Raw genomic sequence first — 25,662 nt, forward strand, 5'->3', positions numbered from 1 at the left:
CTCAGTTACTTCCTGTGCTACTTCTCTTTCTCACTTTAGGTTTCTTTCCGCATTTTGATGCTCTCCACTCGTCAGTGTCACACTTGAGATCATGTCAGCGAAATAAGAAAAGTTGTTTCAGAAGCTGTTTTTGTTTTCAGGTTTTTAATGAAACATGTTGACACACACAGGGCCTTTAGTGACCTTGTGTGCTTGCATGATTTTGCAAATGGAGGAACTGCACTGTTCAAATTAGGGTTTTAGCTTGATGGCATTTTAAAGTCTATAGTTAAAAGATGAATGGGAGCCAAAAATATGCAACATACCGAACAAGACATAACACAGCGACAACAGACAACATGAACTTTTCAACTTAGAACTTCTCTGGTTCTGACGAGAACCTGACCTGCAGCTAATCCACTTATTAGAAGTTCAAGCATTAATTTTCATATAGATCAGATCAGATACTACACTTCAGTTATCACAAGAAATTAATAAATCCAGGAAAGAGCAACAGATATTTGCCACATGCTAGAGTTTATTCAGCCATAAGAACTGGCAGCATTTCAAACCACAGTGTACAGAGTGCACTCATGTTGATTCGTTACAGCAGAATAGAAAAAAAAAAGCTTTCATGGTAAGTGCCTCCATCCTTTCCTCCCTTCACGATCTAAAACAGCTTGATAAACCTTGAACTGACTCCCAGCTTTCTAAAACACTCACTCGTGTAGTCTGGCATGAATATATATCAGAAGTCCCACAATTTATTCCTGATGATGGTTGTTTGCATTTCCTGCGTGTGCTAAATTTGTTTCTGTTTGTTTTTTTGTTATAATGAATTCTCAGGCTCTTTGTTTAAGTCTCAGTCTGGTTTAGTGGGATAATTGTCCTCAGTGCTGCCCTCTGCTGGCGGTCACAGCTTGGAAAACTGAATGAGGTTCCTGTTGATTTCAGCTACATTCCTGCAACCTGGATCAATAAACGTATATAATATATAAATATAAAACAGTAATAAAAATAATACTGAAATGTTCCCTAAAGCCTGTTTATATATTAGCATGATTACAGCCATGTCCTTCAAGTTTGCATCAGACTCACCTGATAGAGCCATAGACAGACGGAACTCATCGTTTAAGATTTGCAGTACTTCCCTCACTCCTTCTTCTCCCTAAAAGATCACACAGGACATATTTAAATTAAAAGCAAATTGAATTCTGTAATCTCAAATGCGTACTTAGTGTTAACTAAATAATTACTACATTCAATGAAAACAAACACCTCAATGTGCTGTCATAATCGTACCTTGTATGCGAGGCCCCACACTGCTGGACGGCCAATGAAAACACACTTGGCTCCCAAGGCCAGCGCTTTCAGTACATCACTTCCTGTTCTGATTCCTCCATCAACATAGACCTCAATTCTGCCTTGTACAGTGTCCACGATCTCTGGCAGCGCATCAATCTGTTATAACAGAGATAACCTTACTGCACCATTGAACAGTCAGATATGTATCTGAGTGAGCTACTATAGGTCAATGAGCAAACAAACAAAAAGAAAAAACGTGCTGAAATTAGATTATAGCAACCCTGTACTTTCTGCAGCTCGCTATGAAATTTTACTGCTATGAAGTGGTAACATAATTAATTTGAAAAATGCTGTGAAATAGACTGAAAATCTGTTTTGTGAAGAGGTAAACAAAAAGACTAATAATCCCAGACTTTCACAGGTTATCTATCATACATTTTATGAATATGACCTTGAATAAAAGAATGTAGCAATGAATGTGGTCAGCGAATACCGAGGCTGGGCCTCCGTCCAGCTGTCTACCCCCGTGGTTTGACACGATGATGCCCTGGACACCATGTTCCACGGCCAGCTCGGCATCCTCCTTGGTCAGGATACCCTTGATAATGATGGGGAGGCGTGTGATGGACTGTAGCCAGTAGACGTCCTTCCAGCTGATTGAGGGGTCGAGGGTGTTCGCTGGTATCCCATACTCCTCTGGGCCTGCTGTCTCCTGCTTACAGTGCATGTTTGTGATTGTACAACTTTTCTTAAGTGTTCACTTTGGTTTACAAATGTGCTGTTTTTACTGAAAATGCAATAATGGGACAACTCTGACACTGCTGGTGCATTTAAGTAACATTAGAGTTTGGATATCTTGTATATATAAGTTGAAGTCCACCTTCCTGATGGACAAATACTGTACTCCAGACTGTAAGGTAATAGATTCTTAGAAATTAGCATTGAAATTACTGCCAAGGGGCAACGATTGCATCTGTGCGATTTATGACGGTATAAAATCAACATCAAAAACACAGTTGAATATGAGTAGTCTTTGTCTTAGCTCATTTCGTGTTCTTAGAAAAGTACTTTCATGTTTTGGAGCACAATGAATATAGAGAAAACTGTTGGCTGTTACCTGAAATACTCCATCAAAGTTCTTTACTTTGAGATGCGGTGGAAGTTTGAACTGGTTGCGAATGTCATTGCGGCGCTTTCCAGTATAGGGGACGTCGACAGTGAGGACCAATGCCTTGTACCCGAGCGCCTCTACGCGGTGCACCATTTGTTCCGACAGCTTCCTGTCTCGGTACACATACAGCTGGAACCAGCGGTAACCGTTGGGTGCTGCCGCCACGATCTCCTCCACTGAACATGTGGAATATGTGCTGGTGATGTAGCAGGTGTTGAGCGCCTCGGTGGCTGTGAGGTGAAGGCTGGGGTGTTACTATGACTCCCGCATTTAAATGTCCAACTTTACAGCAAAAGCATACTTACAGCCTCATGTAAAAAGAGTTTTTGGTGTCCATAGCAGATGTGGGTGAGATTCTTAATAACTAGGGCTGCCACAAACGATTATTTTGATAGTCGACTAGTCACCGATTATTTTTGCAATTAGTCGACTAATCAGATCATCATCCATTGGATGTACAGCATACAGATTATTGCACCAGCAGCATCTGCTCTTATATAACTATCATTAGCTTACAGCTTTAAGTGTTTAAGGTATGTGCTAACTAAAAATAAAGACAAGATGATAGTTTATTAAATTTTAATGAAATTTGCAGATTGTTTCGGTGAAGTTTAATAAACTCCTTGCTATCTAAAATATAACGGGACACCGAGCATCTCACACTTCTGATAATGAGCTGTCTTCTTGACGTTTATTCAGCTGTGTAAAAACTATAACTTTAATCTCAGCCAAACCGATTTACTCAGTGTCGGGTGAAAAGGGGTGTTTTACTTCATTTTTAGCAGTAGCATCATCATTATATCAGAATCATTTAATAAGCATTGCATTAAACATTGATTGAAGCTATTGACATTACATTTAACCTCTGTATTACAGTGATTGTTATAACCTGGTGTTAATCTTTTATTTACAGGTGTCAGAATAATTATATGATCTCTCTTTGCAGGTGTAAACATGATCACCTTATACATATGGCAGTTTGTTGCTTATTATAGAGTTGTGCCCGAGTTAATAAAGGTCAAAAACTTCAGTCAGCGTTATGACTGGCTGATCCATGGTGTGGGATGACTTTGGGCCCAGGAGGTTGCACGCGCTTACATAACACTGATATTATGTGATTCTTTGTGATTTTTTATTCAGTTATATCTTTTTATTAAGTTTTTAAGTAGTGGTAGTTCATTAAACTAACCTTCATTTAATATTGTATCCCTGACTCAGCGTATTATATACAGGTCAACTTGATAATTTGGAAAACCTTGCAGCTGTAATGTTGTGTCTCCGTAGGGGACAGTTCGCTCCAAGGAGAGGCGCTGGAGCCAGTGCCTGTCCTCGAGACGAAGAGAATGTTTTTCTTGATGTGTCTAAAGTTGTCAATATTGACTGTATTGTACTATCTGTACGCATGAGGGGGCGTTCTAATACCCTGATTTTCATAAAACAATGAGTGTGTGGAGTTTGTATTGAGATCTGATGCTGTCTGATGTATGGTGTCCATCTCCCACGCGTGTGTTCATTAAATCATCGTTTGACTTGACCCGGCCGGACCAGTGTGGTTATTGTGGGTTTTCCTCCTGTATCCCTCCTCAATATTTGAATCCGTAACATCAGGAACAAATAAAATACTAAAAAAAGCCAAACAATAACATTTTTAAGTTATCTAAGTGACTTATATCATGTTTAACCTGAGTAGCAAAAGACTGCGGTGGGTTTGAAAACGATTTGCTGGAGTCCGGTGTTCTCACGGCTCTAGTTAGCCTAGCCCCCGGCTAGCTATCGAGCTAGTGGGTAACAGACGTCTCCGAAAACGTCGGAGCGCTTTTGAAAATATGTGGCGTCTTGATAAACTGAGCAGATATTTGAGGTTTACACAGCTACATTCTCGCCTGAAAATATGTTAAACGTTTATTTTGTGACCCAGAAAGAATAATAAGAGTAATATTAAAACTAACTAGCTGCTGCCATTGTTGGAAACTGAGCTGGGCTGCGCTATGAATTCTGGGACAGAGCTACTTCTTCTTCTTCGGGGTTTAACGGCAGCTGGCATCCTTGTACATGCAGTGCTGCCATCTTCTGTTTCAGTCCGTTATTACACTCTTAAATCCTACTACTTATTCCTGCGTCTTTTGGGATCTTACAAAGCTTCAAACGACGCGTCGACGACTTTGATAGTCGACGTAATCGTGGCAGCCCTATCAATAACACACATCTCAAGGCTTAAGGTTATGAAATATTAGGCTTGAAGCCTCCTAGAGTGTTTTCAGTGTTTAGTGTGTTTAATTCAAACTCTGGTTCATTTTCCCCCTTAGTGTGTTTCCCTTGTGCAGGTGTCAACACGGTAATCATACTCAGGCGTGGACCAAAACAACTCCAACAACCACACCAAGAGCTTTTCGAGGAGTTTGTCTCAGTTGGGCTCCAGACAAACTTTACGGTGTGAACGAGTGCCAACCAAAGTTCAACTCTGATCCAACTACCAGAAGTACATTATAAGTTTGAGGGAAACACCTTTCACTAGCCATGTATGCTTTGCATGCTGGAATGTATCAGGGTACCATAGATGCCAGCTAGCAGTGAAATTAATGTAATTTCTCCACAGTCTCCAATAGTCCACAACATGGCACTTTTTCTCTTGCATTCACTTTTGTTGCTCTTGCCCCAGACACATTTGGCCTATAAGCTCCGTGAATGTTCTCACTTTGTGTATAATGATGCATTTTAGTTCGCTTGGAGTTCACTTGAATTTTTCTCTGTGTAACAATCTAACCATGGGAAAAAGCTACAAATTTACAAAGTGGGCAACTGATTCAGACCACAGGAAACAAACTACAGGTGTAAAAACACCCTTAGACAGTTAAGCTGCCAATGAAATTCTCTGACAAATAACGACTTGTCCCAAGGCTCACGCCATCTGCACTCCAGCTTCAGTCAATTAAATTCTACTATTTTATTAGCTGCTACTAAGCACTAATTAGCAAGGATTTAACTCTGTGTGAAACACTCTTAGACTTTAAAATAATCTGGTAAGTAAAAAAAGCACACAGACAAACAGAAAGACTGATTCATATAGATATGAAAACCATTCACCGACCCACATAATCTTGACACAAAAGTCCTTACCCCGAGCTGTGGCTACCTCTCCTTCATGCCAGGCCAGGCAGTGAAAGGCAGTAGGTGCGATACCGACAGGAAAGCTGATTTCTGTCCCCTGCACAGTGGTCCGTGTGTCGCTCACTGACACGTCCCGCAGGATACGAGGCCTCAGACGGATCCTGAGCGTGAAGCACAGTCGAACATGTAACTAATAAGATCACATGGTACGAGAAAATCTTTGTATATTTTACTGTATTGTGTATACTCATTCAGCAGAAGCTTCACTTTAAAAACAATGTGTCTCAGGGTTAAAACCCTGTCATGATAACACATCAGTAAGGAAGCAACTGGACTTCTTTAAGTTTCCTGAAGACGTTTAAACGCTCATCCGAGAAGCTTCTTCAGTTCTAAGACCAAATGGTGGACCCAGGTATTTAAAGCTCTAGTGGGAGTTGTCCCTAAGACGGCTGCTGACCCACTACTGATCATGTGCCTCATTACACGAGGAAAGGTGTGAAAAAGGGAAAGTGAAGAGTGAAAAATGACACAAACCCTTTTTTACACCTTGGCTCATGTGATGAGTCTAGCTTAGCTGCTTTTCTTTCCAAGCTCCTTGGATTATTATGACCTGGATGACTGAGAACCTACACAGACACTTTCCTAATGAAGTTATATTCCTCTGAATGTGAAGAGGACTTGGGGATTCTGTTCTCCCCAAAGCTATTACTGGTGATATATTAAGGAAACAATCCAATGTGATCATTTCTCAAAGGGACAAAAGTTATCTGCAAAATGGTATCAGACTCGTGGCAAAAACATACACTGTAACTTTACAAAATAGGCACTTTATCAGTCTTCATGGAGACATTAGAAAAGCTGAGAGGAATGCAGAAGGAGACACGGGAGAAAACATCCACCCCAAAATTCTTTATCCCAGCAGTAGTGCAACTTTCCAAACTGTTCACCACAGGAAGTTGGAGGAACGGTGCAGCGTCAACACTGAGTAAAACCCAAACAGCCTGTTACTGATTATTTGGTATCACAGCAACAAAAACTGTACTACAGAAATCAGTTACAGCCATCCAAAGTCCACAGAAACAGGCCGTGCACTCACATGATCTTTGGCTCGGTGCTGAAAATGTTTTTCAGCTGTGTTTGCTCCTATTCTATTCATAATGTAGAGATTATTTCTTTAGTGTGTTGAAGCTGCACCACTGCAGTGCTGCCTGCATGTCTGTGGTCACAATGACCGTCAAAAAAATGTTTCTCCTTTGTGCTGCCTTTAGATAGACGGTCTGACAAACATTGTAAAAAAAAAAAAAATCACTATGGAAACACGTGCATTATGCTTGTGCAATAACCTTGAATGTCTGGATCAACTTTATTTTGCTCACTGTACCTTTTGTAAGCCAGCAGATTGTCGTCCCTGGTGCAGCATTCATCTGCTCCAGCTGCATAATAATCCCAGGTGGCCTTTGAGAGATGCTCCTTAGCATACTCCTCAAAGTCTGTCAGGCATACCATCTGCATCTCTCCACAACAAACTCCCTCTCTGTGTAGGAGCAGGATTTTTCAGATTTCAGTGTAATCTTGGCAACAAAGCAGCAGAAAATACAATCAAGCATTGATATGTGTACTCTTAGATCTGTGCATATCATTTTAAATGAAAGCATTTCAACATGCTATATAACCTGTGACTGACTGAAAATAAGGATTTATAGTATTTAAAATTACTGCTGGTCAATGCCAAGCACTGCTGACTTTACCACAGATTTATCTTATCTGTTCACTCAACCGGCTAAACAGAATTTTCTGCATTGCAAGCGAGACAAAGAGCCCCAGTCGCTCTGCATGTGTAAAGTTACAGCTTCAAGACTTACCACAAGTTACTGATATTCCAACAACAAAATCCCCCTAATCTAAAAGGACACAGCCTCTGTGAAGCACTAACTATTGCGACATCGCTGCTCAAACTGAAATGCCCCTCCTATCAGTGAATGCAGTGCAATTGATGACCCGCCAGTTAAAGTTCTGCACATCTGAGTAAGAAACAAAAACTGGTTTCGTTTTCCTTTTTCCTCTAGTTTGCGTCCAAGTTCTTGTTTTCCTACCTTTGCTTTTGTCTCAATCAGAATCAAACTTTCATTGCGGCATTATGAGAGCCGCTGACAGTGTAAGTGACCCGCAGGTGACCCCTGGCCTTATTGTGTTTACACAAGCTGGAAATGTGCTGATGATGACTGCGACTATAGTGAGGACGAGAGGCATCTGACAGTGTCGTGTGGTCCAGATGGAACATACAGCATATGGCCATACATATTTACTCACTGTTTACCCAGGATCCTACATGCTAATTTATATACAACAGGGCCTTTTGTCAGGTGGGAGCTCCTGTTTTGTTACATGTTCTTAACAGTCAGCATAAAATTATGAGGGTATGCTCAACATACTTATGCTGAAAAAAAGTTTAGGTGCGCCTGTCCAACTACTTGCTGATGAAAATGCCTTTAATCAGTCAATCACATAGTAGCAACCCGTTTAGACATGTAGACATGAGATGACCTGCTCAACCTGAGCGTCAGAATGGAGAAGAAAGGTGATTTTAAACATGGCAGGCTTGTTAGTGCTACATGGGTTGGTGTGAGTATTTCAGAGACTGCTGATCTACTGGGATTTTCCAGCACCACCATCTTTTATTTTTTCAGGGAATTGGCTAAAAAAAAATCCCGCAAGCAGCAGTTCTCTGGAAGAAAATGCCTTGTTGATACCAGAGGTCAGAGGTGAATAACCAGAATCTTTTGTCCTGACAGGAATACAATTGTAACTCAAATAACTACCCATTACAACTAAGATATCTAGAAGAGCAGCTGTGGATTCATCTTGGAATATTTTCTTAGAACACTTTGGGCACCTTAGTACCAACTGACCATTGATTAAATGCCTCGGTCTATCTGTTAATAACCACGTCTGTCCATTTATGACCACAGCATAGACCCTTTGAGTCTTCACGTGGATGTCGCTTAAATTTAGCCAATATGAAGGCTAAGATGAGATGAGATGAGATGAGATAGCCTTTATTTGTCAGTTGCAGGTCTTTTGCCCACAACCGAGATGACAGACCTTGCCGACCGTACATACAATACACAAACATCACATTGGGGAGACAGGTCAGGCTAGGTAGCGAGGAAAAAAACATCAAAATGTGTAACACAGAAGGATAATACAGGAATGCACAGATATCAACACACCATAGCACAATAAACACAGACAAGCAACATGGGAAAGAGTTCCAGTGTGTACATCTGATCTGGGACCGCTGCAATCTTTCGACTGCGCCTCCAACTGACCCAATGTCCACATCAGAGGGGAGGTAAGCGTTGGAGGTGGCGTTGGATCCGGGGTAGGGAGGGTGATGCGTCGGTGAGTGCTTATCAGTATCAGTACATGTATGTGTGTGCGTTTCCATAGTTCAGCTGAGACAGTGTCCTTCGCCCTGCCAGGCTAAGTAAACAGTCTTCCAGCCAACCCAGGTGGCCTTGCATGGAATGGGAAGGAACAGACTAAACACAGTCGTTATCAGGGTGTTTTGTTCAGCTCCGGCCTTGTAGCTGGCGCCGAGAGGGTATCCACATTCAATTCAATTCAATTCAATTTTATTTATATAGCGCCAAATCACAACAAATGTCGCCTCAAGGCGCTTCATAGATACAGAGAAAAGCCCAACAATCATATGACCCCCTATGAGCAAGCACTTTGGCGACAGTGGGAAGGAAAAACTCCCTTTTAACAGGAAGAAACCTCCGGCAGAACCAGGCTCAGGGAGGGGCGGCCATCTGCTGCGACCGGTTGGGGTGAGAGAAGGAAGACAGGATAAAGACATGCTGTGGAAGAGAGACAGAGATTAATAACAGATACGATTCAATACAGAGAGGTCTGTTAATACATAGTGAGTGAGAAAGGTGACTGGAAAGGAAAAACTCAATGCATCATGGGAATCCCCCGGCAGCCTACATCTATTGCAGCATAACTAAGGGAGGATTCAGGGTCACCTGGTCCAGCCCTAACTATATGCTTTAGCAAAAAGGAAGGTTTTAAGCCTAATCTTAAAAGTAGAGATAGTGTCTGTCTCCTGAATCCAAACTGGAAGCTGGTTCCACAGAAGAGGGGCCTGAAAACTGAAGGCTCTCCCTCCCATTCTACTTTTAAATACTCTAGGAACAACAAGTAGGCCTGCAGAGCGGGAGCGAAGTGCTCTAATAGGGTGATATGGTACTACAAGGTCATTAAGATAAGATGGGGCCTGATTATTTAAGACCTTGTATGTGAGGAGCAGGATTTTGAATTCAATTCTGGATTTAACAGGAAGCCAATGAAGGGAAGCCAAAACAGGAGAAATATGCTCTCTCCTTCTAGTCCCTGTCAGTACTCTTGCTGCAGCATTTTGGATTAACTGAAGGCTTTTCAGTGAGTTTTTTGGACATCCTGATAATAATGAATTGCAGTAGTCCAGCCTGGAAGTAATAAATGCATGAACTAGTTTTTCAGCGTCACTCTGAGACAGGATATTTCTAATTTTAGAGATGTTGCGCAAATGGAAGAACGCAGTCTTACATATTTGTTTAATATGTGCGTTGAAGGACATATCCTGGTCAAAAATGACTCCAAGGTTCCTCACAGTGTTACTGGAGGCCAAGGTAATGCCATCCAGAGTAAGAATCTGGTTAGATACCATATTTCTAAGCTTTTCAGCGCCGAGTACAATGACCTCAGTTTTATCTGAGTTAAGAAGCAGAAAGTTAGTGGCCATCCAAGTCTTTATGTCTTTAAGACATTCCTGCAGTTTAACTAATTGGTGTGTGTTATCTGGCTTCATGGACAGATAGAGCTGGGTGTCATCTGCATAGCAGTGAAAATGTATGCTATGTCTTCTAATGATGCTGCCTAGGGGAAGCATGTATAATGTAAACAGAATTGGTCCTAGCACCGAACCCTGTGGAACTCCATAATTAACCTCAGTGTGTGAAGAGGACTCTCCATTTACATGCACAAATTGGAGTCTATTAGATAGATATGATACAAACCACTGCAGTGCAATACCTGTAATACCTACAGCATGTTCTAATCGCTCTAATAGAATATTATGGTCAACAGTATCGAATGCTGCACTAAGGTCAAGAAGGACAAGCACAGAGATGAGTCCACTGTCAGAGGCCATAAGAAGATCATTTGTAACCTTCAATAAAGCTGTTTCTGTGCTGTGATGAACTCTGAAACCTGACTGAAACTCTTCAAATAAACCATTCCTCTGCAGATGATCTGTTAGCTGTTTGACAACTACTCTTTCAAGGATTTTTGATATGAAAGGAAGGTTGGAGATTGGCCTATAATTAGCTAAGACTGCTGGGTCTAGAGATGGCTTTTTGAGTAAAGGTTTAACTGCAGCCACCTTGAAGGCCTGTGGTACATAGCCGATTATTAGAGATAGGTTGATCATATATAAGATCGAAGAATTAATCAATGGCAGGACTTCTTTGAGCAGTTTTGTAGGAATGGGGTCTAAAAGACACGTTGATGGTTTGGAGGAAGTAATTATTGAAGTTAACTCAGAAAGATCGATTGGAAAAAAAGAGTCTAACTTAACATCAATGGAACTAAGAGTAGCTGTAGATAATATTACATCTGTGGGATGATTATTGGTAATTTTTTCTCTAATGATAAAAATTTTATTTGTGAAGAAGTTCATGAAGTCATCACTAGTTAACGTTAAAGGGATGGTTGGCTCAACAGAGCTCTGACTTTTTGTCAGCCTGGCTACAGTGCTGAAGAGAAACCTGGGGTTGTTCTTATTTTCTTCAATCAGTGATGAGTAGTAAGCTGTTCTGGCTTCGCGGAGGGCTTTCTTATAAAGCAACAAACTATTTCTCCAGGCTAAATGATGATCCTCTAAATTTGTGACACGCCATTTCCTCTCCAGATTACGAGTCATCTGCTTTAGGGTACGTGTTTGAGAATTATACCACGGGGTCAGGTACTTCTGATTAGAGACCTTAGTTTTCACTGGAGCTACAGTATCCAGAGTCGTACGTAGTGAGGAGGTGAAATTATTAACAAGATAATCGACCTCTGTTGGGGTAGCGTTCAGATAGCTGCTCTGCTCTGTGTTGGTACAGGGCATTGACGATGATAACAGTGGCTGGATTATATTCTTAAACTTAGTTACAGCGCTTTCAGAAAGACATCTACTTTGATAAAGTCCACTCTCCACTGCTGCGTAATCAATTATTGTAAATGTAAATGTTATCAAGAAATGATCAGACAGGAGAGGGTTTTCAGGAAACACTGTTAAATGTTCAGTTTCTATGCCATATGTTAAAACAAGATCTAGAGTGTGATTAAAGTGGTGGGTGGGTTCTTTTACATTTTGAGAGAAACCAATTGAGTCTAACAACAGATTAAATGCCATGTTGAGGCTGTCATTTTTAGCATCTACATGGATGTTAAAATCACCCACAATAATTATTTTATCTGAGCTCAGAACTAAATTAGATATAAAGTCTGAGAAATCAGACAGAAACTCTGTGTAAGGCCCAGGTGGACGATAGATGATAACAAGTAAGACTGGTTTCTGAGTTTCACAGCTGGGGTGGACAATGTTAAGCATCAGGCTTTCAAATGAATTAAAAGTCTGTCTTGGTCTTTCATTAATTAATAGACTGGTGTGAAAAATTGCTGCCACACCACCCCCTCGACCTGTGCTTCGAGATTTCTGGTAGTTAGAATGACTCGGGGGTGTTGATTCATTTAAACTAACATAATCATCCTGCTGCAACCAGGTTTCTGTAAGGCAGAGTAAATCAATTTGTTGATCAATTATTAAGTCATGTACTAACAGAGACTTGGAGGAGAGAGACCTAATATTTAATAATCCACATTTCACTGTTTTACTCTTTGGTTCAGATGTGGATACTGTATTGTTCTTTCTTTGTGATTGTTTAAGTTGTTTGTTTTTTGTCTTTTTGGAAGCAGACACAGTCTCTATGGAGATGGGTTTTTGGGGGGGTAGCAGGAGGAGAGAAGCTGCAGAGAGGCGTGTAAGACTGCAACTCTGCTTCCTGGTCCCAACTCTGGATAGTCATGTTTTGAGGGGTTTAATAAATTTGTCGATATTTCTAGAAATGAGAGCTGCTCCATCCAAAGTGGGATGGATGCCATCTCTCCTAACAAGACCAGGTTTCCTCCAGAAGGTTTGCCAATTATCTATGAAGCCCACATCGTTTCTGGGACACCACTCAGACAGCCAGCAATTTAAGGAGAACATGCGGCTAAACATGTCACTCCTGGTCTGATTGGGGAGGGGACCAGAGAAAACTACAGAGTCCGACATTGTTTTGGCAAAGTTACACACCGATTCAATATTGATTTTAGTGACCTCCGATTGGCGTAACCGGGTGTCATTACTGCCGACGTGAATTATGATTTTATTGAATTTACGTTTACCCTTAGCCAGCAGTTTTAAATTTCCTTCAATGTCGCCTGCTCTGGCCCCTGGAAGACAATTGACTATGGTTGCCGGTGTCTCTAGCTTCACATGTCTGAGAACAGAGTCACCAATTACCAGAGTTTGACCCCCGGCGGGTGTGTCACCGAGTGGGGAAAAACGGTTAGACACATGAACGGGTTGGTGGTGTACCTGGGGCTTCTGTTTAGGACTACGCTTCCTTCTCACCGTTACCCAGCCTTTCCCCAGCTGCTTGGGGTCTGCCGGGGAACAGCTAGCGGGGCCTACGCTATCTTCGGCTGCACCAGCTACAGGGGCCTGGCTAGCTAAGGGTGAGAGCAGGGTGCAAAGCCGAGTCTCCAATTCAGTAATCCTGGCCTCCAGAGCTGCAAATATGCTACATTTGTTACAGATATCATTACTGCTAAAGGAGGCCGAGGAGTAACTAAACATCTGACACAATGAGCAAGAAAGTGCAGAAGGGACAGGTGAAGTAGCCATGGTGCTAACGGGTCGGCTACGAGCTAAGCTAGCGAAACAGTACAGAGACAGTGAGTGAATACTATAAATTAGGTAGTGAGTACACAGAAAGTGTGCTTCGGATGAAGCACGTGAAGATTATACTGTGAAAAAAGAATGTATTTAAAAGTTGTTAATTAAACTGCTAAGCAAATAAGCTACTCAGAAACACCACTGTGTTTGAGCAGGAACAGGAAGCGATACTATACCACAGAGCGAGCGAGCGAACACCAAGTGACAGCGCCACCGACAGGAGGCGGTCGGTGGCGCATGAAGTGATGTTATTTTTTTACTTTAGTGCGAACAGCTCATATGAATTTCAAAGCAGTTCTACAGTCCAACACTGGTCTCTTAATCTCCCGTTGGAGAGCCGCAAGCTTCGCCATACTTGCGTTCTGTGATGTTGTCATTTCTTGTGCTCAAGGAGCCGATTTCAGAGAACTCACGGCAGTGTGCCTCCCCGAGATGTCATCCAATTTTGCGCCCAGAGATGTTATTCCGGGCTAGCCCTTCCGAGATGTATCTAGTCTGCAGTCAGAGATCTTATTCTGAGTATTCACAGCAGCCGTAGCCTCTCCAAGATCTTATCCGTGCTGACTCAATGAGCCCATTTTGAGAAACTCACGCCTCTCCCATCGTTCCAATCCCAGCGGGCAGCCTTGTGGGGGTTTGAACAGCCGGTTCCGCTTTCTTAATTCTTCGATAAGTCAGGGCCAAGCCAGCTCCGATCCGCCAGAACCCTGTTACCATGGTTCCGAATAGGTAGATATCTTCAGCACTCAGGCTCACCCAAGCCCAAACTTCTCGTTGAGAAAGGGGTGTCAATTGCATTCAGGGACCAGTTGATTCAATCCATAATTCCTCTTTTAGGTTTTAGAGAACAGACTGTGAGAGAATGTTCCAGGGAAAAATACAAAAAAACCCACGAGACTAGACAAGGACATAAGCAGGGAAGATAAGGGAGAGGAGAAAAAGTGCGTCCGCCTCCTCCGAGAGCCAAAGAAGAAGAAGCTAAGCTGCAATTGTGACATGAACATGGGCCTACCAGGTACAGGTGCCCGTTTTCCCCCTTTCTCGGTGTGCTGATACAAGCATGTTAGCAGGTGGGACAGTTGTGAAAGAAATGCTGAATGACCTGGCTGTATCCCAATTCAGGGTCTGCAGCCTTAAAGGCCGCAATTTAAGGCCGATAACGTCACATCGACGAAACGAAGGCTGTCCCAATTCGAAGGCTGCTCCAAATGCGGCCCTCAAATGCGTCCTTCATTTCCCTGAATTTCAAGGACGTGGCGGTGTAGACTTCGTGGCCCAACATATCCCAGAATGCATAGCGCAGCAGTGGGTGTGGATAATTTTGCCGAAAAAACGGCGGATGAGGGGCGCCAGAAGAGTAAACTTTAAGTAAGTACTGAATATTATGTCACTTATTTCTGTGCAAATGTTTAATAACGAAGAACATTAAAACATTCCTGTTGGCCACATGTCGGCAAAGTTATGTGACATTAGTGACGTTTGTACTAACTTGGTTTTAAAGCCTTTACTTTAAAATATACGCCGTTCAATAGCTGAGCTTAATCTTACAGAGAATGATCAAAGCTCATGTAGAAACAAACAAACAAATGAACAAAAGATTTTCTCCTTCATTTCTGTCAAACAAAGCTGTATGAAACGTTTCCAGCTGTTAGTATCATGGTTGCTAGGCAACCTGGGCAGCGCAGTGGAAGCTAGACCGTCCCATTTCACAAGCCTCGCACTTATATATATGTGTATATATATATATATATATATATATATATATACACATATATATATATATATAAATCATAATAATCTGACAATACTATGATATTGGCCGTATTATATTTACATTACCACAGTGAGATGACTTTAGTCTCATGAACAACAAGAGCTAATTGTTATTTACTAACTACTCTTGAAATGACTGTTCAGTACAGAAATGAAGCCCAACTATCATGTTTTCCAGTCCTGTGGTCTCAGCCTCAGATACTCAACTAATCAAAGTGATGTCATGACAAAAATAAATGACCAACAAAACATTTTTTCTCCTTCATTTCTGTCACACAAAGCTGTATGTAACGTTCCCGCACTTCTCGTACTTATAGTACGCACCGTACATAGTACACGTAGTGCGCGTACTTCAAGCGTGCAGACCCTGAATTGGGACACAGCCCTGAATTGGGACACAGCCGTTGTTAGCTCTTAGCGTTAAACCCGAACCAACCTGTGACTCATCTCAAAATCTTGGGGCGTGCCTATTGAATTTTAGGCTCCCTTAAAAAATGTTTATCGACATTTTTAGATACTTTTAAATATTTTTTTAATAATTAAAGTGTGTTTGACTGTTTTAATTGTGTCTAAAATACAAATTAAAAACCAAAGACACTTCTCTGTATGTTTATATTTGTCTTGAAGTCTGTCTGGTACAGACAGAACCCCCCCACACTATATTTGTTTATGGTTCGTTCCAGCTTACTAATGAACTTAAGTGTAAGTAAAAGTTAATTAAGTAAATAAATAAACAAATGTCATTCTCAACTCACGCTACGAAATATGTTTTATCTTAATAAATGTATAAAATATAAAGAATTTCTCTGTTTAAAGTGACAGCAACGAAAAAAGGTCTGACGAAACAGGACGACAAGCTAGCTGATAAATTGTTATAAGAAAAGCAACAAAATGTTTTTAAAATGAACTCATTATAGCTCTTTTATCCATGACAGTAATTAACACTGTATCTAAATTTTAGATATAGAAAACTTGCATGCTCTGTCTTTATCAACTTATTAACGTTACGTGACCATAAAAATTTAATCAACGTTAAAACGGTTTTCTTATTATTATCTTATTATTTTTTATGAAAACATTATTGAGTTGTAAAACTGCTAAGAAAGCTTTGATGACATTTAAGACCATTTAACTATCCAAAGCTTGAACAAGACTGGAACCGAAGCTGTTTGCTGAATGGCCGACATGTGCAGAAAACTAATGTGTTTACAATCCCTGCTAATTTATATTCTCTGCCCTGTCCAGACTTGACAAAAACTTTCTGGCAGTGCAGTCAATGAATCGGGAGACAGAAAGCATAAAACGGATGTTAAATTTGTATCGATTACTCACCGATTACAATTGTTCATTCTCTTAGCAGAGCTTCTTTCCTGACACATTCATAACCTGTAAACAGACCACAACCAAAATGTGAGCACAACATGATTATTGGCAATACTGCTACTACAACTACTACTGCTACCGTTACTGCCAATTATGTGACCCACATTGCTTTTAGTTCCACAGCACTACTAACACTCGTACTATGCCAGTGGTGCTTTTAATACTGCTTCTTTTGCTTCTTTTGCTTCTTTTGCTACATTTTAGTGGTATTACAAGTATTACAACTACAACCACCAGACAAACGGACATTGCAGCTCTTTCCTACACATAATACTGCTACGATTACAGCTAATAGTACTGATCCTTTTTCTGACTTCTGCTCATGTACTAGCACTTCAAGTCCATTCATATAAAATAACAACACTGCAGAAATTAATACTGTTAGTAGTTCTGTTATTTTGTACACCATTTTTATTCTTTTTATGCCAATTAAAACAATTGATGTGTAATTACTAGTTAAGGAGTTCACCTAAACAGTTAATTTAAGTGTTATTTCCCATGTCTGTTGGGAAATAACACTTTCTGACATCCGCTGTCAGAAAAAAGGTGCATTAAAAAAGTATTATTGCTGTGTCAGCAGTAACTATGCTGCTATACTTACGTCTACTAGCATTTGAGATATAAAAGCTGTGCCTACTATTTTTTAAAGAATTGGTTGTTTTAGATTTTTCACCAAAGTGAAGACAAAGTTTGTGAATTTAAATCGTATCCAGAGATAAGGCGGCATTTGTTTTTAGTTAATCCACTGTGTTAAGTATTATTTAATAGTAACCTACAAAACTTTTAGAACAGAAAACCTTTCAGAATAGCTTTCAGCTATGAACACTTGAGGGCAGTCTAATACTGAATGAAGGTCATTTCTTAAAGCTCCAGTCAACATCTGCAAACCAGATAAAGAGCTTGTATTTAATGTCTGTCATCCGTGAACACTATACATCTAAGACTACAGCACAACACCTTGTTCTGTACCTTGTTCAACCCTGCGCTCAGAGGTCTGTTAAACTTGAATGTATTAATATCCCAGTTTTTATGTATTATTTAAACCTTTTAATAAAAATACTTGAATACAAATGGGATAATTTGCTCAGTTAGATTTTTCTTATCTCCTTTTTAAAAAGAATGTTTACTAAAAATGTGTATAACACAAAAATAACCTGCTTTTACTGCACTGTTTATTTTACAGCTCGGCAGGACTGAGATATTATGTTTATTTTTAGGTTCAGTTTTTTAAGTGTGGCTGAATGTGTGTGATGAATGTGAGCCTCTGTCCTGTGTAGACTGTGAAAGGTGTCAGTTATTTAGCTCCATTGAATGGCGGCTGTGAGCACATTGTCCAGGTAGATTTCTAGAATACCTGGTGTTTGGTTTTCAATGTAAGATACAAAGCAATTTGAAGGTTTAATGAGCTACTGTTATACAGTAGGTTGGTGTATGGTACACTGGCTTAAGTAATGCTGCTCACCAAGAAGTAGAATCAACAGAAACTGACACTTTGCTGTTTTTAATTTATTTGGCGGATAAATCCTGAGATCCTACATTTAGATGAATCCAATAACGGGAAGGCAGTGTAAGTAGATCGTTGCTGAAGTGGATAATTCAGTGTCTTACCTTAACCTGTGCTCTTTGGCAGGCCTACAGTAGGTGTTGGTTCCCTTCTCATGTGGCAAGGTCGTGTCAAAGGGCAGTGCAGCCCCCGAATCCTACCTCCCCCACCACAAGCTCTCTCACAGTGTGAGGCTCCGCCCACAGTGGGTCAACAACAGCTAAGCCACTCGTCAGCACTCTTTTTGCTGGTCTTTCTTTGTGCCAAAAACCACCAAAAGCTTGGTCAGGTCAGTTCTATTGATCCATCACTCATAAATATACTAAACCCACAATATCGATTAGACATCTGTGTCTGACATGTGGAAATACTTAGAACACTTGGAGCAACAAACACCTCCTGTTCTTCTTTGTTATCTAAACTGTGGCAAATAAGTCTCAGCAAGTTTTCAAGTTTAACGGTTCATTAACACAGAAAGACGGGGAGTCTGTGGGCACATCAGAAGAATATGACTGGTTGTACAATGAGACAGAATCTCTTTATACTTGTTTGAAAGCTTCCTTCTATCTTTGAAAAATCCCCAGAATCACTGCTGCATGAAAATTCCCTTATCTGTCTATGCCATGTAGCCATCCTGTCTCCTCAGCAAGGGCATGACTATTCTCAGACATCCCTCCCTTATTATTTTTGATTTATATTTGAAGCTTATTTCATCCTCCTTGATGCCCTCACAACTTTCCTACTGTTCTCCCTCACATGTGGTCTTTAATCCTCCACCCTATCTTCATATCTCCTTCCATTCCTTCCTTTCGTTTTCCCTCCCGATAAACACTTCTTCCTTTTCTTTTGCCTTTCTTTATGCTTCACTCTTTAAAGCATTTGCTCTTTCCTTCTACTCCTCCAGTTTCCCCTTTCTTGCTTATTTTCTCCTCTTGAAGACCATTCCTTGTGTTTTGAATATTTTGTGAGAGTCAACAATTATGTGACTGTCTGTGTGTGTGTGCCTCTGAAAAGCTCTTAAGCAAAGTAAAACGAATGACCCTTCCATATTGAATCTTCATTGCACAAGAAAGGAGAATAGCTTTGTAATAGCTAGTTGCATTATTAAACAAGAGTAATAGATTTGATCCAAATCTCATCGAATTTAAGAAAAAAAAAAGCATTGCGGGATAAGAGACTCTTCCTGGAAATGTCAAACTGTTGAGTGGAGTGGGGACACTATGACAGGTGTTTTAAGAATCTCTCTATATAAAACACAGATGTCCCAACCTTTGACATAATAAGCTTGTTATGTTTAGGTCCCCACCAGTGAGTGATGGCTTGATGGAAAGATATGAGAGAAAATGGTATGAATGCCACAGTGTCTCAGCTCATTCTGGATGTAACAAAATGCCTCAAAAAGTTGTTCAAGCATTTTAAAACAGCAGTGGGGTGCAGCGATGCTAAATTAGATTCTCTTGCTCCAATTACGCTTCAGCGTTTGAATTGAATTTGCTCTTTGTAAATACAATATCTTCAGTAACAAGACCTGGCTTCCTGAGAGAAGCTTGTCTTTCTGTGTATGGCATGTCCCTGAAATGTTCTCTTTTTAAAATTTCATTTTAGCTTTAACATAAAGACCATGAAGGTAAACCCAAGGGCTAAATCTGACGAGTAGGACCTGCACGGGGAGGTGTGGCTGTGCAGAGGAGGTGCAAATTGTGTTAATCCACAGCTGGCTTCGATGCTTAATACCACAGAGTTAGGTCTGGCTCCAGGGCCTTCGTATTGGAGGTACTGGACGTTCAGCTGAGTGGAAAACCTCTTCCACATGCTGGCTGAGGCTCTGCCCCAAGGCTGTGGCCCAGCATGCTGCGGCACATGTGTGTTGAATTGCCAAGGTGTTATCATGCCCTGGCGAGGCTCCGAGTTCCTCCACCTCTGTCTCTCTCAGGTTTATTATCAGACTAAATAAAACAGAGTCCACAAATAGGCCTGCAAATCCATGCAGCCCTTCATTTGTCTCTGCAGCAAAACTGTGCATCATGGTTTTAAGATCTGACACACATGCTAGCTAGGGAGACAATCAATACTACTTATAAAATTTGTCCCTTTTCTGTATTTTTTGGGATAACTTTTGTGTCTCTTTGTGTCAGTGGAAAGTATTGTTTTGAGTATCAAAGTAAAGGCAAAGTAGCGAACACATCAGCAGCTATAAATGTCATGTAGCGGCTGAGTGACGGATGTCCAGAGCATTTGATGTCTGGGAGAGATCTGAGTATAACTCACAGTGTGCAGTCATGCCATTTCAGACTTATTTAATCCATACACACTGGCAGCAGATTTGTTCACTTTTATCAAGGGGCAGTAGTGTTTTGTGTTAAACTTGGCTGCTCTGTTTTCCCCTTAAAGGAGAGAAACACATGGCTTGATTTGTTTGAAAGACTCATTCAAGCGGGCTTTAAGTTATAAAAAGTCGAATGAGATGACCATGAATTCTTCTGTGGGTTTTAGCTGAAGCATTAACACCCACTTAGGTTTGCCATGCTGCTAATAAACATCATTTTTCTTACCCAGTTCTTTTTGTAGTCTCTTTAAGTTTTACTTTTTGTGGTAAATGTCACATGCTAATGTTTGACATTATTTATAAGGAAATATGACGTCTTGAAATGTAAATGCATGCTTAATGCACAAGTCAGAGTCTGTCTTCAGGAGAGGGTTCGTTTGACATGACATTAAAACTGGAAGTTAACTGGTTTTTGAAAGATAAGCATGAGGAAAACGTGATGACAGGAGAGTTTTAACTTTTGTTTTTGTGACTTTTATTTAATGTTAATTTCTTGACAAGTTGTTCCTTTTTAACCACAGTCAGAAACCAGTTGTTGACTTTAGTTGTTACCATCCATAACACAGTTGCCGTTACTGTTTGCTCCTCATGTGTTTATGGTAAAATGTGATCCTGGAGACACTATAACGGGATCTACCGCAAACCTTGGCATGTATTTATGTGTATGTCTGTGTGTCTTTAGACAGAGTTTGTGTTAGAGTCACAGCAGACATGAACCTTCAGCTGTAAGAAAAAATTGAATGCACAGTTACAGGTTACAAGGACAGGTGTGGTCTAGTGCTTGACCAGTGAGTATGATGAGCATGTTGTTCCCTGTCCTAAAGTTTAATTTTTCATGCATTAATAACTCCCGAATTTGAAATACTTGACATATATATTTGTCGTATAAGTATAAATGTAGTACTACTTACTGTCTGCAAAAGTTAGTAATGTCAGAAGATGAAAATCCACATGTCTGATTTGTCCTTGTGGGATTGCTGGGTTTAAACAGGCAGAGCAACTGATGTGCATTTTGAAATTCCACATATAATTTTCAGTGTTACAAAAGGACCAATTTAATATTTGTCAATAAAAGCTTCTCATTAAGTTTTAGGTAAACTGCATGACCAAGACCACGTTTCTTGATGTCGTACATTGAGTCATACTATCATACTTATACTTATCATACTGAAGCATGATAAGGCATTTTATCTAACAACCTATCATACCACATATCAGTTAATAAGGATCCTCAATCTCCAACCTTCCTTTATATCAACAATCCTTGAAAGAGTAGTTGTCAAACAGCTAACAGATCATCTGCAGAGGAATGGTTTATTTGAAGAGTTTCAGTCAGGTTTCAGAGCTCATCACAGCACAGAAACAGCTTTAGTGAAGGTTACAAATGATCTTCTTATGGCCTCTGACAGTGGACTCATCTCTGTGCTTGTCCTGTTAGACCTCAGTGCAGCATTCGATACTGTCGACCATAATATCCTATTAGAGCGATTAGAACATGCTGTAGGTATTACAGGTATTGCACTGCAGTGGTTTGTATCATATCTATCTAATAGACTCCAATTTGTGCATGTAAATGGAGAGTCCTCTTCACACACTGAGGTTAATTATGGAGTTCCACAGGGTTCGGTGCTAGGACCAATTCTGTTTACATTATACATGCTTCCCTTAGGCAGCATCATTAGAAGACATAGCATACATTTTCACTGCTATGCAGATGACACCCAGCTCTATCTGTCCATGAAGCCAGATAACACACACCAATTAGTTAAACTGCAGGAATGTCTTAAAGACATAAAGACTTGGATGGCCACTAACTTTCTGCTTCTTAACTCAGATAAAACTGAGGTTATTGTACTCGGCCCTGAAAAGCTTAGAAATATGGTATCTAACCAGATTCTTACTCTGGATGGCATTACCTTGGCCTCCAGTAACACTGTGAGGAACCTTGGAGTCATTTTTGACCAGGATATGTCCTTCAACGCACATATTAAACAAATATGTAAGACTGCGTTCTTCCATTTGTGCAACATCTCTAAAATTAGAAATATCCTGTCTCAGAGTGACGCTGAAAAACTAGTTCATGCATTTATTACTTCCAGGCTGGACTACTGCAATTCATTATTATCAGGATGTCCTAAAAACTCCCTGAACAGCCTTCAGTTCATCCAAAATGCTGCAGCAAGAGTGCTGACAGGGACTAGAAAGAGAGAGCATATTTCTCCTGTTTTGGCTTCCCTTCATTAGCTTCCTGTTAAATCCAGAATTCAAAATCCTGCTCCTCACATACAAGGTCTTAAATAATCAGGCCCCATCTTATCTTAATGACCTTGTAGTACCATATCACCCTATTAGAGCACTTCGCTCTCGCTCTGCAGGCCTACTTGTTGTTCCTAGAGTATTTAAAAGTAGAATGGGAGGCAGAGCCTTCAGTTTTCAGGCCCCTCTTCTGTGGAACCAGCTTCCAGTTTGGATTCGGGAGACAGACACTATCTCTACTTTTAAGATTAGGCTTAAAACTTTTCCTTTTTGGCAAAGCATATAGTTAGGGCTGGACCAGGTGACCCTGAATCCTCCCTTAGTTATGCTGCAATAGATGTAGGCTGCCGGGGATTCCCATGATGCATTGAGTTTTTCCTTTCCAGTCACCTTTCTCGCTCTCTATGTGTTAACAGACCTCTCTGTATTGAATCTGTCATGGTCCCTGTGCCTTCTCAGCTGACTCAGTATGGCCACAAGTGTTTTCCTTTGTGTTGTGTCTCTCTCTCCTCCTGCGCTCTGCGCTCTACTGCGACTCCAGCCCCTGGCTCTGACACCTGCAAATGATCATCTCATCATCACGCTCACTACTTAAGGCGACTGCTGAGAATGCTTCATCGCTGGATTATTGTGTAACACTCGTCAGTGTCATCGCTAGAGCGTCTGAGGAGGATTGTTGTACATAACCCCGTGTGTTTCCCTCCCCATGCCTGTGTTTCCTGGAGACCCCCTTCCTGTGACCTTCACCTGTGTATATCTGCACTTGGTGTCAGTTTGTCAATAAATTGTGAACTTTTGAGACGGTGTGCTTCTGAGTCTCTCCTGTGCCTGACGGAATAATCCAGCCACCATTATGGACTCGGCAGACTCAGCCTCGGCAGCACCTTTGTCTCTGGAGGAGTTTCTGCACCGACATGAACAAATGCTAGTACGGCTCAGTGGAGAGGTAGCATCACTAACTCAGGCTTTTGTCCAACGGATTCCACTGGCCGACAACCCGCTTCCCGTGGCCCCTCCCCAGGTAACACACGCTCCTGTCGCCACTACAGCAGCTACAGCTACTCCGTCTGCTAGTGCGGTAGCCTCAGTAGCTTCCGCGGTGTCGCTGGATAAACTTTTGCCCACACCAGAGGCTTTTTCTGGGGAGACGGGGAAATGTGTGGGATTTTTGTTGCAGTGTTCCATGCAGTTTCAACTGTTACCTCATGTATTTGTTACTGACGGGTTTAAGATTGCTTACTTCACCCAGCTACTGCGGGATTGGGCTCGATCCCGCAGTAGTAGGCCCAGCTGCAGGCTTGCCCTGGAATGTCTTACGATGACTTCCTGTCTCGCTTCAAGTCTGTGTTTGACAAAGGCTCAAGTACAGAGGCTGCCGGCTATTGTTTGATCAATCTGAAGCAAGGTAGGCGAAGCATGGCTGACCTTTCTGTTGATTTCTGGACCCTAGCTGCGCAGACCAAGTGGGGCCCTGAAGCTCTGAGAACCACCTTCTGCCGCACCATCACCTTCCTCCGGCGTTATTTTTGGTGGCCCTCCTTGGACAAGGACCCCAAGGAATACGTCATGGCATGTGCCACGTGTGCCCGGAACAAGCGTTCCAACCAACCACCCTTCGGCTTCTTCAACCGCTCCCCACATCGTGGCGGCCTTGGTCCCACATAGCTCTGGACTTCGTTACGGGGCTCCCACCGTCTTCAGGTAACACCACTATTCTAACTATCGTTGACCTTTTTTTTTTTTTTTTTTTTTTTTTTTTTTTTTTTTGCCTGTCCCATTTGGTTCTTTAGCCATCAGAATTGTTGTCTGAAGACCAACAAGGATACCCAATGGATTTATTTTGCCAAATGGATCATCATGGCATTGCCGTATTGGTCCATTTGATCGACCTTTGTTTTTATTATTTATTTTATTTTATTTTCAGTTGTTACAGATGGGACAGACATGAGTGAGGTTTGAATACACAGACCGTCTACTGGACGCCGTTAACGTGCCCACCCTCAAGGCCCTATATATATATATGTGTGTGTTATGAGAGTGTAAGTAATGTGGATGTCTAAGCTGTGAGATAAAATTGAGGCACAGGTGGCCAGAAGAGGACGGGGGGGGGGGGGGGGGGGTGTCTCCCCTGCACCCTGTTGACACACCCGCACCCCAAGGCCCTACCTGTGTGGGTGGGTGTGGTGGAGCGGGAAGAGGGAGGTAGCCAGGGATGGGGAGGAAAAGAAGGGAGGGGAGGATGCCCCTCCCTAGGGCCAGCTCCCCCGCTGACCCCAGTAGGCACCCCTGTCCTCTGGTATCCACCAAGGCAAGGGAGCCCAGGCCCATCCAGACCAGGGCCTACGGCAGCAGCACCGCCAAGCCCCACAGGACCCGGGGCAGCCCACCCTACCCCACCGCAGAGGAAACTGTACCCACCCCAACATTCAATCATCTCCCAGACTACACAAGACAACAGACACCCAGGTTAAGTTTATTCTCCACCTCTCCTATGTCTCTCCCCCACCTGCAGAGTGGACTCCTGCAAGGATGGAACAACCTCCCTGCCAGTTGAAGAGCCCCCCAGTTAGGCCGATGCACAAGAGGCCCCCTGCGCCAGGGCTGAGCCGTTGACCGTTTTTCTAAGGCAGCTCACTTCGTCGCCCTCCCAAAGCTCTGCCAGACTGCCCAGTTACTTACCACCCATGTCTTCAGACTTCATGGCATTCCAGAGGATATCGTCTCAGACAGAGGACCCCAATTCACCTCCCGGGTTTGGAAGGAATTCTGCACGCAAATTGGTGCCA

General features: G+C 41.8%; 1 protein-coding gene across 4 annotated transcripts; it reads right to left on the minus strand.

Moving 5' to 3' along the window:
- Positions 1-499: 499 nt before the first annotated feature.
- On the minus strand, positions 500-18,490 carry hao2 (hydroxyacid oxidase 2 (long chain)). 4 transcript variants are annotated; one of them, XM_085134893.1, is made up of 9 exons: positions 18,360-18,490; positions 16,701-16,754; positions 6,945-7,097; positions 5,573-5,724; positions 2,402-2,685; positions 1,778-1,996; positions 1,282-1,440; positions 1,078-1,147; positions 500-948 (listed from the first exon to the last, which is right to left on the minus strand). In XM_085134893.1, the coding sequence occupies exons 2-9, from the start codon at positions 16,745-16,747 to the stop codon at positions 893-895; spliced, it is 1,140 nt and encodes a 379-aa protein (XP_084991019.1). In that variant the 5' UTR covers positions 16,748-16,754; positions 18,360-18,490; the 3' UTR covers positions 500-892. The 4 variants fall into 4 exon arrangements, with proteins under 4 accessions (XP_084991019.1, XP_084991018.1, XP_084991021.1 ...); XM_085134892.1 differs by having other exon boundaries at positions 1,778-1,999; XM_085134895.1 differs by lacking the exons at positions 16,701-16,754; positions 18,360-18,490 and adding an exon at positions 7,657-7,730 and having other exon boundaries at positions 1,778-1,999.
- Between the last annotated feature and the right edge of the window lie 7,172 nt (positions 18,491-25,662).

Source organism: Neolamprologus multifasciatus, chromosome 16, assembly GCF_963576455.1.
Source record: "Neolamprologus multifasciatus chromosome 16, fNeoMul1.2, whole genome shotgun sequence".
NCBI classification, from domain to species: domain Eukaryota; kingdom Metazoa; phylum Chordata; class Actinopteri; order Cichliformes; family Cichlidae; genus Neolamprologus; species Neolamprologus multifasciatus.